Here is a 19,132-nt window from a genome sequence, read left to right on the forward strand (position 1 = left end):
ATGTTGTGAATGTTTACTACACTCACATGGACAATGAATTTCTTTGCCAGAGTAAGGCGAGGATCCTTGACCACTTTCATTTACTTTCCATTGTCGTAAATAGGAATATTAATCTAACTGGAAGAATTGGAGTCAGCCATCTTGACGGAGAGAGATAAAAAGAAGGTTTCCATAAAAACCATCAAAAGATTTGAGAACAGAGGAACATAGAATGCTTGAAGAATGAAAGAAGTAAGAAGAGAGGAAATGAGACCTCTTTACACCTTTTATAGAGGCAAAAATGAAAAGTGTATTTTTGCTTTTACCAGTGATTAGATTGGCTTTGAAATAATTGAAGAATTTAGGGGCAGGATGTTAATATTATCCCCTCAAAGGATCTAGAAAACACTCCACGAATTCTGTAAAATAGATCCCTTTTCGAGTTCGTCATCAATGATGATTATAAAAAAAATTACCAGTCAACGAATGTAAAAATAAGTTCATATTAAAAAAATAAGATTCTTGTTCAGGTCCAAAACCACACAAATTCATGTATTGCATCCTTTAGGAAGGACGAATACAAGAACGAGCACCTTATTCGAGCTTTGAGCTGAACATAATTCAGAAAAATACCCGATAGAAAACATGACTAGAGAAAAACACCTCATGTTCAGCTTATATGCACCAAACAGAGAGGGTTTTGGCGCTATCTTTAAAAACTAACGAGGGACTCCCCTCCTAGACATTTTCGGCACCGAATAAGGGAGTTTTGGCCAAGAATCATCAAAACCGACAACGAACCCCACTATTCTGTTTTCAAATCGAAAAGTGGTTCGATCCTGGTTCCTGATCAAATAAGGAAATATTCATGTTCGAGATTCGCTTTCAAAATCATTTCATTTTCTTTTTTATTAAAAAGAAGGGAAATAATAATAATAATAATAATAATAATAATAATAATAATAATAATAATAATAATAATAATAATACAAATCATGAAATAATATATAAAGATAGCAACCAATATTCAATGTTCGATGCGAAGAATTCTAAACTTCTACCATGATTTAAAAAAAAAAAGGAAGAAATGAATGGAAAATGATATGGGCCAATCTTAAAGAATTAAATTTAAAATTTTATTTTGAGAAATGTTGGATATTAGAAGTTGATTAAGATTTAGCTCATACTTACAGATTTGATAGTCGATTTGGGGAACTGCTGAATAGTCCGGAACCAAACTTAACCTGTATTGAAACAAATGAAACAATAAATATACGATAGATTATAACCACAAACGAAAATAACATGAATATAAAGTTAAAAATTACTTGGAGATATTTACCTAGATATTGAGATTGACACACTCAGATTGAGACCAGATATACGTAGAATTTGACATAGATCAGATATACTTACAATTTGAATCAGATACAAGTAGAAATTAATTTAGACCATATATACATAATATTGAAGTGAGAGACACGGGCGATTCAAGATTGTGATTATATAGAGTTTGAGATTGAGACAGACGGCTGCTAGATTGAAACTATGCAATTTAGGGGTTGGGCACGATGAACAACAAGTTGGTTATATATGCAAAATTTAGGGTTTTTGAAAAGATATATTTACCCTCTAAAGTACAAATGTAATACTATTCTAATTTCTATGTGAATGGTGGTCGGGAGATAAAGAGTCATCCAAATACTTTTAAATCTAGTAATAAAATCTCGGTTTTTTATATATGTTTATAAGACATTATACATGCTTTTCACGAAAAATATTTGATATCATTTACGTAGTTAATTTTTAATTTTTTAACATAATTAACTTTATTAAATAAATACTTAATTCAAAATTTATCATATTTTCTAGCATAATACGGTAAGAATTGATTTTTGTGGCACCACCAAACTCAGGTGCCATGACATACATTCATATATATATATATAGGGATATGATCAAATAATAACTTTTTTAAGTTACAAATTTACAAACTTTTTTTTGAATTTTTTTTTATTCTCCCATCATGTTAATCCTTAGCTATCAAAAGTATTCATGTTAAAATTTCTCGAAAAAACATCACAATTTTTAAAAATAACGCATAAATTAATCGTGCATTCAACACATTTGTAACTAGGGTTTAACATCGGGTGTAGAATACTAATTATCATTATGATGAATATATCCATAAAGATGCTTAAACTATACCTCTGGGGTTTGGGTAGGGTCTAGAAACATAAATATTAGTTATATTATACGTTTAACTTACATTGAAAAATTAGTTTATGTACTTATCCAACCCAATTTTAATCGATGTTCAACAAAAAATATGTTAAAAATATGTTGAACTCAAATTATATATGTGTTGAACACATAAAGTTTGTAAGTTTGTAAGAATAATTTACACTATTCTTGTCCTGCATTTCTAGTAATGTATATTAATATTCTTGTCCTCCATTTCTTGTTTTAGTTTTAATTCAAAACTATTTTTATAATTTACACTATTCTTGTCCATCATTTCTAGTAATGTAATATTAATAATTTGTCTCGCATATTTGTGATATATCTAAGTGTTATTTTGTCTTGCAACAAATTCAATTCGTTGCAGGACAATGACAATGAGTTCAGTGCTAATTTTAGCAATGTCCAACTACATCTTTGTTTTGTATGCAATTATTATTTTTATTTGTTAGGATTTCGGTGATTGAACACCAATATTATGGAATTATTATTATACGTTATGCAAGATTTAGAAGTTCTGCTTGTTCTTCACCGATTTATGCAAGATTTAGAAGTTCTGCTTGTTCTTCACCGATTTAGAAGTGCAGGTCAGGATAGGGAGAGAAAACGAATGTGCAGGACAAATATCTGCAGCCCTTGGATGGATAAGAAATGGATGGTTGTGATTAAGTTTCTAAAGCCTCCACAAAAATCAGTCTCCATAAAAGGGTTACTTTTTGTATGTGTAGACACAGAGAAACAAAACATGCAAGATGTGTAGACACAGAGAAACAAAACATGCAAGCGTGAAAGCACGAATGTGGAATGTAACTCCTGATAATCTGCCACTCAAACTTTTAAATATAGCATTTTATTTTCTAAATAAAATTAGTACCCCGGTCAATTGCTTTTTTATTTCCTCCTCTAGATCAAATTATTTTTTATTACTATTAGGTTAGATAGATGTGAAAACAAAAAATTTAAATATGTATTAATTTTTTAAAATCCTTATATATTTTTTTTTATAATTACTATATTATAAAGAATTTTAAGTATGCTTCTGTTTGAATATTCAATCATAAAACTGATATCATTTTCTTCTAGTAAGAAAAATATAACGATAAATTAATTTATTTTCAAAAGTTGGAAAACTAATGATTTAATAAAATACCTAATAAATAATGTTGAAATTTTAAAATCTGAATATAAAATTTTAATACATTTACTTAGTTCTGTAATCTGTGTTGCTTATTATGTAATTTATTTGTGTACATGTTTTGTAAATTTTCTTCTCATGTTTTGTAATTTATATTTTATATTTAGTTTTTTGCTATTTTATATTATCTATTTCAATATTCAAAAAAATTCATGTGTTATGTATTTCATTTATATACTTGTTTTATAAATTGTGTCATGTTATCTGTATTTTATTTATATACATATTCTGTAATTTGTCTCACATGTTCTGTATTTTGTTTATATACATGTTCTGTATTTTATTTATATACTTGTTCAGTAATTTGTTTCATGTGTTCTATATTTTATTTATATACAGGTTCTGTAATTTATTTAAATTATTTGTATTCTGTATATTCTATAGTTGTGTTATGTATTTATTGTTAATATCATTAAAATATAATATAAACAAATACAGAACATACAAATATTTAGAAAAGAATGTACCATCACTAAAAGAATATAATATAAATCAAAGAAGAAAATTATAAATATTAAGAAATAAAGAACAAGAAAAATTGAACATAAAAAAGATATTTTCATAATATACTGAGCAATAAATATATTAAAAACAAATTATATTTAAAAATATTAAAAATAAGGGATATCCAGATATTGTAGCGATAATTATAGGATATACAAATATAAACAAGTCAAAGAAAAAAAAATGAAAATGCAAAAGTTACAAAATAGAAAACATATGTACAGTTTTTTTCAAATTAAAATATATACGATTGAACAAAAAAATGTAGTGTTAAATAAGAAAATTATATATAACTTAATTTTAATGTTCTGTATTATTGTGTGATCTATCGATTTTGTGCTTTTATATGTTGATTTTATATTTTTGCACAAGTTCTGTAATTTATTTATTATATAATTTAGGTTTTTTGTTGTATTCTTTTTTAGCACATTATTACACTTTTTCTGTAACACTTTTGCAGTTATGAGAGACACTGTAGAGTGAGTATAAAACATAAGATCTAAACTTTTTCACTTAACACCTCCTCAATCACCTAGTTCTGTATTTAGGACATATTTATTGATTTTAATACTTATTGAATAGAGGAGCACATCATAATTTGCTTACTCCAAAAATATTAAGCAACTTATTTATTGTTTTTCTATTCACTTGATACATTATATGAAAGGTTTTATAGGAACAACCAACAAAGTTTTTCAGTTACATTTTTTTTAATAACATGAAATTGCAGACTTTACTTTACTGCTTTATTAGTTCTTTTTTGTGCTTGTTATGTTAAAACTCATGAATTAATAATATAGCTAGAAAATATCACTTTTTTTCTTTGTGGAAGGTTAAAACATTGTTCACGGTGAAAATATATATTTCATAAATTTTAGTGGATCGGAGATCCGATTCGATTATCCATGATTCGAATGAACCGGATATGGATTGAGTTGTAAAATATCTGACTCTTGATCCGATCCGATCCGAATCCGATAAAATTAAATAGATTAGGATATGGATTACTCCTGTGACTGGAGTAATTAGGTTAGGCATGGTAACTGTCGCACGGCTCCTCTGCTTCGCGTACCAGCATAACTCATCTGCATGTAATATCTAATGGTTAAGATTAGAAGTTACTTAGTTACCAGTTACGTAACTGGTTACCCACTATATATATATATATATATATAGTCTTACCCCAATAGAGACCTCCTTATTCTACAAACTAAAAACCAAGCTGGAATATCACTAAATCCTAAAACAAATACCACTAAATTCTTAAATAACCCCATCTCCACTTCGATCTTCACCAACCCCACCTCCACATCCGCCACTGCCACCACCTCCGTCCCCGCCTCCTCCATAACCACCACCACCTTTATGTAGCCCGCCCCCTCCAAAACCACCACTTCCATCTCCACCTCCATTATTTCTCTAACAACACAATCTCGACCTCCATCTTCACCAGCCCCATCTTGGTCGCTGCTTCAACCTCCTTCAACCCCGTTCATACTTCTTTCTCCACCTCGGCTTAACTTCAAAACGCAGCGGAGCCGCCACTATTCCGGCAACGCTCCGACCCCCTACTTCAAGCCGCCCAGACCTCCGCTACAATCATCCTTCGTCCATCTCCACCTTCAACTCCACCATCTCCACCACCGTCACCACCATCTGAATCAAAAACATCAACAGATCTGGAGATCTCGAACAAATCTGGAGTTTTTGGGCAGTTTCTGCAAGTTTTCGCTAATTCCTGCAACACAGATCACTAAATCCTAAAGAAAATATCAGTAAATTGTACTAAGAATGTCACTAACTTGTATTGGTTTCTAGTTTTTATTTTAAGAGTGATTTCTATTTGATCATGAGCCTATATATATATATATATATATATATATATATATATATATATATATATAGATTCCTACTCCAATAGAAACCAAATTAGCCTAAAAACTAAAATCCAGTTTTTGGACGGTTTTTTATCACTATTTTTAACTACAGAAATCACTAATTTGTACATAACATATTACTAATTTAAATATAGCATATCTCGCGAATATAAATAAATAAATAAATATATATATACATACATATATGCAACGTATATGACCATCATCTTCACCCAAATCGTAATAATGGACCTCTTACCACCATTAACAGACGTTTTTATGACTTGCCACCATTGTCTATCATCACCAATAGTCACATACACTTTTCATCATAACTTACAAAACTAACGACTACTACCCATCATCATACAACTTCTCTTGCGGCTTCCTACCGCCAAGAACCTTCCTACGGATGAAATTAATCATCCTACGGATGAAATACAATAAACTGCATCCGGGATTTCTTTCTTTCAAGAAAGTTTATCATCTAACCAAAAGTCATGCAAGCATAACTCCGGACGTTTAGACAATAAAGCTTAAATGAATTAGAAAAGAATACCCACAAGGAAAGCTCGCTCCAAAGTATCCTGAAAAGAGAAACAAACAAAACAAAACATAAATCAATATACAAGAAAATCATATATGTTATATATATATATATATATATATATATATATAAATTTAATTAATGTAAAAAATAATAAATCTAATGAAAACAAAAAAGAAAAGAGCGTACATATTTAATAGAGTACAAATAAAAAAATAAAAAAATATAATTAAAACTAACTAGAGAAATCTAACCAAAGGAAAATCCTTTGGTTAGACTCATAAAATTAAAATATTTAATCGAGTAATAACATAATAGACATGAAAACATAATTATATATATATATATAGAGAGAGAGGGTTACTCCTGTGAGAACTTCTTAAAATGAGAACCGTGAGAACTTCCTTAATTTATCATATTTTGACTAATATAAACATCAAACTAGTGGGTACCCAATATAAAAAGTGTATATAAAACTAGTCTCTCCCTAACTAGTCAAAAAAAAAATTCAAAAAAAAAAGTCCACTGCCACGTCATCAGTGATTTTTTTTATTTATTTTTTATTTTTTTTTTCGGCTAGCTAGGTGGAGACCTTAATTATATACATTTTTTGTGAAGGTGCCCCTAGCGGGGCCCTTCAAATGAATGAGATATTGATAAATTAGAAAAGTTCTCATGGTTCTCATTTTAAGAAAGTTCTCATTTGAGCCAGTGCCATTATATATATATATATATATATATATATATATATATATATATATATATATATATATATATCATATATAATGACCATCACAATGGTAACACAACCCATAAAATGACAACCAAAAAGGTACTAAAAGCCATTAAAGGCACAATAAAGTCATCAATGATGACTCTCATAAAAGATAATAAATATTCATAAAGAGTATTTAACCTGCAAGAAATTTGAAATATCACAAATTAGCCATAATATTAGCACATGCAATATGAAACATCAAATTAAATGATAAATTAGCACAATCTAATGCTAAACATACCAAATTAGATTCTTTTCTGAGTTAAAAATGTATGTATTATATAAAAACAATGACATAAATAAAATAAAATGTTACATGCACCTAAAACCATGTTACAAAATTAAAACTATTAATATAGAAGATCAAGCACACACTTAACAACCCACACAATCAAGAACACCAAGAACACTTATCGAACTCTACAATGGATCTGATTTCAAAATAATATTACGGCCAACCATAACAAAATTACGGCAAAGACAAAAGCATGTCAGAAAAATTCGGAAAAGGGTTACAAACTCGACCTGATCTACACAATAATCCAAACAAAATTAACAAACCAGATACAAATCCAAGATTTCGATCACCTAAATTTTTTACACAACCTTAAAATCAGAAGAGCAAAAATATGAAAAGATATCTATGAAGTAGATATGCTATCGTAAAATATACAAAACAAACAAATTGGACAATAACCACAACAAACAATTATCATTGATCACAACAACAAGATATTCGAGTAAAAACGTACCTATTCAAAGAGACGGGAATATCTTGATTACATATGATATTGAGTGAATAAACTTACCGAATCCAAAGAATTAAGTCCTTATAATCGAATCAACAACCTGAGAAAGAGATGTAGTGATCGACGGAGAGGACGCGAGTATGACCGCCGTTGTAACGGAGGACGCCATCATGATAACGGGAGAGGATTAGAACTCATATCATATAAATGGATTTGCATGTATAGAATCAAAGATCGATCAACTGAGAAAGAAGGTTTTTGAATTTTTTGAGAGATGGGGTTCCTTCGCGAAGCCAAGAGGCTTTATTTTAATTCTGCCAAAACAATTTGAATGCCCATGATTCCGAAAATTAATATTTTCCCGCTCATAATATTATATCGAATTTTTTCGCTCGAATTTAATTGGTTGAAAATAAATGGTCAAAATTATTTTACCTATTTTATTTCATGATCGAATTTATTATACCATATTTAAAAAAGTACAATCTATGCAGATTTCTAGCCAACATGTATAAACCTAATAACAATTGCTTTAAATCAAAGTACAAATTAACTAATATCCACATATAAAGACACAAATTTTGAGAAATGTTGGATATTAGATATTGATTAAGATTTAGCTCATACTTACAGATTTGATAGCCGATTTGGAGAACTGCTGAATAGTCCGGAACCAAACTTAACCTGTATTGAAACAAATGAAACAATAAAAATACGATAGATTATAACCACAAACGAAAATAACATGAATATAAAGTTAAAAATTACTTGGAGATATGTACCTAGATATTGAGATTGACACACTCAGATTGAGACCAGATATACGTAGAATTTGACATAGATGAGATATACTTACAATTTGAATCAAATATAAGTAGAAATTAAATTAGACCATATATACATAATATTGAAGTGAGAGACACGGGCGATTCAAGATTGTGATTATATAGACTTTGAGATTGAGACAGACGGCTCCTAGACTGAAACTAGGCAATTTAGGGGTTGGGCACCATGAACAACAAGTTGGTTATATATGCAAAATTTAGGGTTTTTGAAAAGACATATTTACCCTCTAAAGTACAAATGTAATACTATTCTAATTTCTATGTGAATGGTGGTCGGGAGATAAAGAGTCATCCAAATACTTTTAAATCTAGTAATAAAATCTCGGTTTTTTATATATGTTTATAAGACATTATACATGCTTTTCACGAAAAATATTTGATATCATTTACGTAGATAATTTTTAATTTTTTAAAATAATTAACTTTATTAAATAAATACTTAATTCAAAATTTATCATATTTTCTAGCATAATACGGTAAGAATTGATTTTTGTGGCACCACCAAACTCAGGTGCCATGACATACATTCATATATATATATAGGGATATGATCAAATAAAAACTTTTTTAAGTTACAAATTTACTAACTTTTTTTTGAATTTTTTTTATTCTCCCATCATGTTAATCCTTAGCTATCAAAAGTATTCATGTTAAAATTTCTTGAAAAAACATCACAATTTTTAAAAATAACGCATAAATTAATCGTGCATTCAACACATTTTTAACTAGGGTTTAACATCGGGTGTAGAATACTAATTATCATTATGTTGAATATATCCATAAAGATGCTTAAACTATACCTCTGGGGTTTGGGTAGGGTCTAGAAACATAATATTAGTTATATAATACGTTTAACTTACATTGAAAACCCTTCTCCGGGATTGGAACCAAATTGTTCATACTGAGCCATCAGTATCTCTTTCTTGTTTTCCCTAACTTCTTCTGAGCCTTCATTGATAATCTCTAACGTATCCCAGATTTGCTTCGCGTTCGTACAATTAACAACAGCATTTTACATTACTGGATCTAGAGATTCAACCAAAATCAGTTGAAGAGCGTCATCTAAGTTCATCTGTTCACTCTCTTCATCTGTGTACTCAGAAAGTTCTTTCGGAATAGTCTGATAAGGTATTAACACACCATCTTCTTCGTGTGCTAATATGACATTCATCGGAATAGAAACACCCTTGTTTAATATCCCGATATATTTTCTGTTGGCGGTGCGGAGGAACAATAACATATGCCTCTTCCAAAGGCCAAAGTGTTCCTTGCTGAACGGTGGGATTTTAATGCTACTGATCTTTTGTGTACTCATGTTTAAAGATTTAAAGTGAATAGTGTTTGGATGAGAAATGGATTTTTGAAAGAAAAATATTTTAAATCAAAATTAATTTTTTTAAAAAAAAATTAATTCAAATTAAAAAATATTTGAATTTGAAGTGAATAGTGTTTGGATGAGATTTGGATTTTTGAAAGAAAAATATTTTAAATCAAAATTAATTTTTGGAATAAAATTAATTCAAATAAAAAATATTTGGACGTTACAGAGTGTGTATAGGATCTGATACGGAAAATGGTATCAACTGCTCTGATGCCAATTGTTAGGTCCAGATACGATTGTAGAAGGGGGTTGAATACAATCGATACCAAATAATAGCGGAAGTGAATCTGATTGGAATATAACTTGTTAATCAGATTATAATTAATTAATATAACAATGTTTGAAGTCGTTATATAATTAATATGGTTCAGTTTTAATGTCCACTAAAGTTCGTAGAATAAATTCGACAGGGTATATTCTAGATTTAGTGATTAAAACAACCGGGTTATCAAAGCACAGAAAACTGTGGATATAACAACTTGAAAGCTTTACAAATGCTTTGAATTACAAAGTGATGAACACTTTCTAATGAAGAAACTAAGCCATATATATATGCAAAGCTTTGTACTTGAAAGACAAACACAAGACAAGACAATTACAAGCTTGGAAAGACAAATACAAAGAAGGTATGACAATCTAGGCTTGGGCAAGACAATACAAGGCAAGGTAAGACAATTTTGGATTGTCTACCATGCTTTAAACTCTCCAGAAAGACAATTTAAGGGAAGGTATGACAATTCGAGGGAAGGTATGATAATCCCAGGGAAGGTATGACAATTCAAGGGAAGGTATGACAATCTGTCACAAGGTAAGACAAACTAATTGTCTACTAAGCCATTGCACATGGCAGAAAGACAAAGTGAGATTGTCTTGGTCACACATGAAGCACACGGCAGAACAATGTAGATTGTCTTGCTGCCACCAACCCATTTCGCCAAGACAATTCAAATTAATTGTCTTGTACTTCTCCTTCCTTCCTTGAAGCAAGTTAGGTAAGACAATCTTGAATTGTCTTGCTGAGCTTGTTTTGGTGATAATGAATGTAATATTGTAGTATATATAAAATAGAAAATTATCCACTTAATTAAGTTAATCATATAAATTCATAAATTAAATTAATTCAAGAGTGAATTAATTTAATAAATAAATTACATAATTAATATAATTATTTGTGAAGTGGAATAATAGTCTATTAAATATTTAATCACCCATTCTTTAGTAGAACTGCTTCCTGTCTTCTTTAAACTTTAATAACTTCTTCTTGATTTGTCGAACGAATGAACTACCACTTCTGCTTGACTTCAAATATTTAATTTGAGTAACTGATACACAGATGTACTGTCTAGTTCATCTGTATCTAGTTAAATCAAATATTCTTCGTCAAATAAACAATATAAATTTGGTTTGTTCGTCGAGTCTTCGACTTGTAAGAATTTCTTCATTAAATGGAATCTTCTGATAAAATAAAGTATAGAAACTTTATATCTTCTGAACTCTTGGACGTGCCACAAAAGATTATTTGTGCACTGAGGCTTGAACATATTAATGAACTTCGTTCAGTGGTGTGCAGCAGCATCCTGGAATTTATCTGACATATAATTCCCATAAATCATTTGACGTTATTCGTATGGATTCCGATGACTTGCTATTTACTGAGCTTTCTTATCTGAGTTGAGTTGTACCTCTTTAAAATCCTTATCTATTTTTTTTATAATTACTATATTATAAAGAATTTTAAGTATGCTTCTGTTTGAATATTCAATCATAAAACTGATATCATATTCTTCTAGTAAGAAAAATATAACGATAAATTAATTTATTTTCAAAAGTTAGAAAACTAATGATTTAATAAAATACCTAATAAATAATGTTGAAATTTTAAAATCTGAATATAAAATTTTAATACATTTACTTAGTTCTGTAATCTGTGTTGCTTATTATGTAATTTATTTGTGTACATGTTTTGTAAATTTTCTTCTCATGTTTTGTAATTTATATTTTATATTTAGTTTTTTGCTATTTTATATTATCTATTTCAATATTCAAAAAATTTCATGTGTTATGTATTTCATTTATATACTTGTTCTAAAAATTGTGTCATGTTATCTGTATTTTATTTATGTACATATTCTGTAATTTGTCTCACATGTTCTGTATTTTGTTGATATACATGTTCTGTATTTTATTTATATACTTGTTCAGTAATTTGTTTCATGTGTTTTATATTTTATTTATATACAGGTTCTGTAATTTATTTAAATTATTTGTATTCTGTGTATTCTATAGTTGTGTTATGGATTTATTGTTAATATCATTAAAATATAATATAAGAAAATACAGAACATACAAATATTTAGAAAAGAATGCACCATCACTAAAAGAATATAATATAAATCAAAGAAGAAAATTATAAATATTAAGAAATAAAGAACAAGAAAAATTGAACATAAAAAAGATATTTTCATAATATACTGAGCAATAAATATATTAAAAACAAATTATATTTAAAAATATAAAAAATAAGGGATATCCAGATATTGTAGCGATAATTATAGGATATACAAATATAAACAAGTCAAAGAAAAAAAATGAAAATGCAAAAGTTACAAACAATAGAAAACATATGTACAGTTTTTTTCAAATTAAAATATATACGATTGAACAAAAAAATGTAGTGTTAAATAAGAAAATTATATATAACTTAATTTTAATGTTCTGTATTATTGTGTGATCTATCGATTTTGTGCTTTTATATGTTGATTTTAATTTTTTGCACAAGTTCTGTAATTTATTTATTATATAATTTAGGTTTTTTGTTGTATTCTTTTTTAGCACATTATTACACTTTTTCTGTAACACTTTTGCAGTTATGAGAGACACTGTAGAGTGAGTATAAAACATAAGAGCTAAACTCGTTCACTTAACACCTCCTCAATCACCTAGTTCTGTATTTAGAACATATTTATTGATTTTAATCCTTATTGAATAGAGGAGCAGATCATAATGTGCTTCCTCTAAAACTATTAAGCAACTTATTTATTGTTTTTCTATTCACTTCATACATTATATGAAAGGTTTTATAGGAACAACCAACAAAGTTTTTCAGTTACATTTTTTTTAATAACATGAAATTGCAGACTTTACTTTACTGCTTTATTAGTTATTTTTTGTGCTTGTTATGTTAAAACTTATGAATTAATAATATAGCTAGAAAATATCACTTTTTTTCTTTGTGGAAGGTTAAAACATTGTTCACGGTGAAAAAATACATTTCATAAATTTTAGTGGATCGGAGATCCGATTCGATTATCCATGATTCGAATGAACCGAATATGGATTGACTTGTAAAATATCTGACTCTTGATCCGATCAGATCCGAATCTGATAAAATTAAATAGATTAGGATATGGATTACTCCTGTGACTGGAGTAATTAGGTTAGGCGTGGTAACTGTCGCACGGCTCCTCTGCTTCGCGTACCAGCATAACTCATCTGCATGTAATATCTAATGGTTAAGATTAGAAGTTACTTAGTTACCAGTTACGTAACTGGTTACCCACTATATATATATATATATATATATATATATATATATATATATATATATATAGTCTTACCTCAATAGAAACCTCCTTATTCTACAAACTGAAAACCAAGCTGGAATATCACTAAATCCTAAAACAAATACCACTAAATTCTTAAATAACCCCATCTCCACTTCCATCTTCACCAACCCCACCTCCACATCCGCCACTGCCACCACCTCCGTCCCCGCCTCCTCCATAACCACCACCACCTTTATGTAGCCCGCCCCCTCCAAAACCACCACTTCCATCTCCACCTCCATTATTTCTCTAACAACACAATCTCGACCTCCATCTTCACCAGCCTCATCTTGGTCGCTGCTTCAACCTCCTTCAACCCCGTTCATACTTCTTTCTCCACCTCAGCTTAACTTCAAAACGCAGCGGAGCCGCCACTATTCCGGCAACGCTCCGACCCCCTACTTCAAGCCGCCCAGACCTCCGCTACAATCATCCTTCGTCCATCTCCACCTTCAACTCCACCATCTCCACCACCGTCACCACCATCTGAATCAAAAACATCAACAGATCTGGAGATCTCGAACAAATCTGGAGTTTTTGGGCAGTTTCTGCAAGTTTTCACTAATTCCTGCAACACAGATCACTAAATCCTAAAGAAAATATCACTAAATTGTACTAAGAATGTCACTAACTTGTATTGGTTTCTAGTTTTTATTTTAAGAGTGATTTCTATTTGTTCATGAGCCTATATATATATATATATATATATATATATATATATATATATAGATTCCTACTCCAATAGAAACCAAATTAGCCTAAAAACTAAAATCCAGTTTTTGGACAGTTTTTTATCACTATTTTTAACTACAGAAATCACTAATTTGTACATAACATATTACTAATTTCAATATAGCATATCTCGCGAATATAAATAAATATATATATATATATATATATATACATACATACATATATGCAACGTATATGACCATCATCTTCACCCAAATCGTAATAATGGACCTCTTACCACCATTACCAGACGTTTCAATGACTTGCCACCATTGTCTATCATCACCAATAGTCACATACACTTTTCATCATAACTTACAAAACTAACGACTACTACCCATCATCATACAACTTCTCTTGCGGCTTCCTACCGCCAAGAACCTTCCTACGGATAAAATTGATCATCCTACGGATGAAATACAATAAACTGCATCCGGGATTTCTTTCTTTCAAGAAAGTTTATCATCTAACCGAAAGTCATGCAAGCATAACTCCGGACGTTTAGACAATAAAGCTTAAATGAATTAGAAAAGAATACCCACAAGGAAAGCTCGCTCCAAAGTATCCTGAAAAGAGAAACAAACAAAACAAAACATAAATCAATATACAAGAAAATCATATATGTTATATATATATATATGTTATATATATATATATATATATATAAATTTAATTAATGTAAAAAATAATAAATCTAATGAAAACAAAAAAGAAAAGAGCGTACATATTTAATAGAGTACAAATAAAAAAATAAAAAAATATAATTAAAACTAACAAGAGAAATCTAACCAAAGGAAAATCCTTTGGTTAGACTCATAAAATTAAAATATTTAATCGAGTAATAACATAATAGACATTAAAACATAATTATATATATATATATATATATATATATCATATATAATGACCATCACAATGGTAACACAAGCCATAAAATGACAACCAAAAAGGTACTAAAAGCCATTAAAGGCACAATAAAGTCATCAATGATGACTCTCATAAAAGATAATAAATATTCATAAAGAGTATTTAACCTGCAAAAAATTTGAAATATCACAAATTAGCCATAATATTAGCACATGCAATATGAAACATCAAATTAAATGATAAATTAGCACAATCTAATGCTAAACATACCAAATTAGATTCTTTTCCGATTTAAAAATGTATGTATTATATAAAAAGAATGACATAAATAAAATAAAATGTTACATGCACCTAAAACCATGTTACAAAATTAAAACTATTAATATAGAAGATCAAGCACACACTTAACAACCCACACAATCAAGAACACCAAGAACACTTATCGAACTCGACAATGGATCTGATTTCAAAATAATATTACGGCCAACCATAACAAAATTACGGCAAAGACAAAAGCATGTCAGAAAAATTCGGAAAACTGTTACAAACTCGACCTGATCTACACAGTAATCCAAACAAAATTAACAAACCACATACAAATCCAAGATTTCGATCACCTAAATTTTTTACACAACCTTAAAATCAGAAGAGCAAAAATATGAAAAGATATATATGAAGTAGATATGCTATCGTAAAATATACAAAACAAACAAATTGGACAATAACCACAACAAACAATTATCTTTGGTCACAACAACAAGATATTCGAGAAAAAACGTACCTATTCGAAGAGACGGGAATATCTTGATTACATATGATATTGAGTGAATAAACTTACCGAATCCAAAGAATTAAGTCCTTAAAATCGAATCAATAACCTGAGAAAGAGATGTAGTGATCGACGGAGAGCACGCGAGTATGACCGCCGTTGTAACGGAGGACGCCATCATGATAACGGGAGAGGATTAGAACTCATATCATATATATGGATTTGCATGTATAGATTCAAATATCGATCAACTGAGAAAGAAGGTTTTTGAATTTTTTGAGAGATGGGGTTCCTTGGCGAAGCCAAGAGGCTTTATTTTAATTCTGCCAAAACAATTTGAATGCCCATGATTCCGAAAATTCTTATTTTCCCGCTCATAATATTATATCGAATTTTTTCGGTCGAATTTAATTAGTTGAAAATAAATGGTCAAAATTATTTTACCTATTTAATTTCATGATCGAATTTATTATACCATATTTAAAAAAGTACAATCTATGCAGATTTCTAGCCAACATGTATAAACCTAATAACAATTGCTTTAAATCAAAGTACAAATTAACTAATATCCACATATAAAGACACAAATGTAAATATTAAGCCAAATAACCATTACCTTTAGCTAAATAAAAAAAATATTCAAGTCATTACCAAAATATAGAGAGTAATTACAATCACTTTTATCACAATCCATCAACTAAAAATATAAAAGTTAATTTTTGACATCATCACTGATCTAAAATATCAAGTGCAGTAGCAAAATGTCAATTCTAACAACCAACACAGTATATGGGCCTCACTTTTCTAAACTTGTAAGGGGAATAAATGGGTATCGGGGTCAAACTCCTTCAATCTCACTTGTCTCCTCCACAGCAGTTTCTTTTGGCTTTCCCGCTGGCTGACTAGGCTGTTATATCAACATGAGATTACAAAATAAAGTTTAGAGAATAAGTCATTAAAGATTATAAAAATAGAATAACTACGGAGCAAAACCCAAACATACATGATACTTAATTAACAAATTAACTAAACAATCATTGAGAATAAATCCTCGAGCAAATAAATAGCACAATGGACAAATAAGTAATGTACCTCTACAATGACCTTGTCATCCTCCTGGCCGGGGTCTGAAAAATTGCACGTCTGTAATAAGTCCTCAATAACTCATCTATCTGCACGTATGTAATGAGTCCTCAATAGCTCCTGGCATGGGCCCAGAAAAGTTGCAGTGTCAAGCTTAGCCAGCTCCCGATCTAGTACAAGTTGTGTGACCTCACGTGTAGGCAAAACACTTACCATCTGTTGTACACCGCCCAATGTATTGGACATGATCCTGTAAATACAATGAGAAACTTTACGCGTGCCTTCAGCAAATTTTGATGCTTCTGCTCTTCCGACAAGCTCGGACAACTTTGACAGGGATGAAGAATGACTTTCCTTTTCTTAAAAGCCTTTCTTGTAGCGTCACCAACAAATCTTGCTTCTGTTGAATGGCATTTTTATCTATTTTGATATTAGGGGAAGGAGTTTAATTAGCATTTTCAGGGAAAGCAGCCTTAGCTAGAAAAGACTTCGTCTGCTTGATTTTCTCTTGCAATGTAGCATATAGGCATCAAACTTAATATTTGACATCATCGAAATACTAGCCTGACCAATTCAAATTTAATATTTGACAACATTAGTAAGACTAATGATGTTTCTTTTGCTCCATCTCCACATGTATTATAGGCTAGACGCGTATGGCCTGTTCCATTGACAATGATGGTTACTTTCAATTTTTTTTCCATACATATTAATGCATGATCACTATATATCAATGCTATATTATATACAATTTAATATACCAAGGGTTCTTTGGACACGATATGATCGTCGAAGAGGAATCAAATCCTGTATATTAATATAGACCCTGTGTTACTGGTGCTACTCTCTGCTACTTTGAATCACCTCTTGTATTTGTAGCTTGTTCAAGTAGTAGATTTTGTGTCTTATCATCTCCGGAAGCTTACAAATACATATAAAATCTTATATAAATAATTAAGGTTGATGGTGTATTGCATCCGGATACAAATGGAAGTGAGAACTTGTTACAAGTAATATAATAATCATTGAGTATTTTCAGTTGGATTGTAAGAGAAAGGCAGGTGCATCTTGTTGATGAAACCAACTTGTTTTGTTGTCATGATAATTTCATTTTTTCCCTGCCTGTACCATTTTGCCTCGGCTGCTATTACTCCTTTCCTAAGCCTATCCATCTCATCGTCCTTAGCAGTTTACCTCCTTTTCTTTGACCTCGAGTTTAACCCCTAGGATCTAATAATTCATAGTTTTTTTCATCCACCTCTTGCACCTTCTCATTAAGTTGGAGGTTGTTGGTAACCTGAATTTTTCTATATTGTTCCTCGTGAGCTTCGAGCTTTTCCTTAAAATCCTTAAAAGCCTTTCCGGCCAAGTGAAGAATCTTTTGCACAATTTTTGTCTCATTGGGCACTGCATTAAACAAGTAAAAAAAACATTAACATTAGGAGGACGCAACAGCAACCGAAAACAAAGCTAACATAACCCTTGTAATCCCCAATCTCTAGGTTCCTGCCTAACAGGAAGTAATATTAGGTGAACTTAAAATATTGTAAGCTTCTCTAACATACCTCCAATATGAATTTTAGCTTTGGAATCCATATCCATAATATTTTGATGTCGTCAAGCAACGTTGTAATGGCTCCCACCATCTTCATCCTGAGCACTTGTCTTTGTTTGCTGGTGACTGGATTGACCTCCAGAATGATAACTTCATCCTATATCATATGATTCTTTTTGGATTTCAAAGCACTTCTGTAAGGACTGTTTTCAAAGCATTTGCAAAATTCTCCGAACACCATTTCAGGTACAGAGGGGCAAGACATAACACTTCCACCAACTCTTTCCAAGTGTAGTTTCACTCTGATAATGATGGTAGCCACCTTCAAACACTAATTTCAACTGATCTTTATTCCCTTCCGGACCTCTGTTTCAAAATGAGAATCAATCTTTGTGTCGTGTGCCCAAGTGGCATAAACACCAGTA

At 30.2% G+C, this 19,132-nt stretch overlaps 1 protein-coding gene across 1 annotated transcript; it reads right to left on the reverse strand.

The window, feature by feature from the left end:
* Positions 1-5,492: 5,492 nt before the first annotated feature.
* On the reverse strand, positions 5,493-18,748 carry LOC135152835 (uncharacterized). Its single transcript, XM_064093955.1, has 5 exons — positions 18,718-18,748; positions 18,420-18,559; positions 14,120-14,269; positions 13,804-13,950; positions 5,493-5,657 (listed from the first exon to the last, which is right to left on the reverse strand). Exons 1-5 carry the CDS (start codon positions 18,746-18,748, stop codon positions 5,493-5,495), a joined length of 633 nt encoding a protein of 210 aa, XP_063950025.1.
* Between the last annotated feature and the right edge of the window lie 384 nt (positions 18,749-19,132).

This window comes from Daucus carota, chromosome 5, assembly GCF_001625215.2.
Source record: "Daucus carota subsp. sativus chromosome 5, DH1 v3.0, whole genome shotgun sequence".
Classification (NCBI taxonomy): Eukaryota; Viridiplantae; Streptophyta; class Magnoliopsida; order Apiales; family Apiaceae; genus Daucus; species Daucus carota.

Bases quoted from the DNA above. Each gene is read 5' to 3' on its own strand.
- LOC135152835 (XM_064093955.1), bottom strand. From the start codon at position 18,748: ATGGATTCCAAAGCTAAAATTCATATTGGAG. The intron at 18,560-18,717 runs GTATGTTAGAGA...TGTTTAATGCAG, and splicing joins AGCTAAAATTCATATTGGAG to TGCCCAATGAGACAAAAATT. The intron at 13,951-14,119 runs GTCTGGGCGGCT...TTGTGTTGTTAG, and splicing joins GAAGGATGATTGTAGCGGAG to AGAAATAATGGAGGTGGAGA.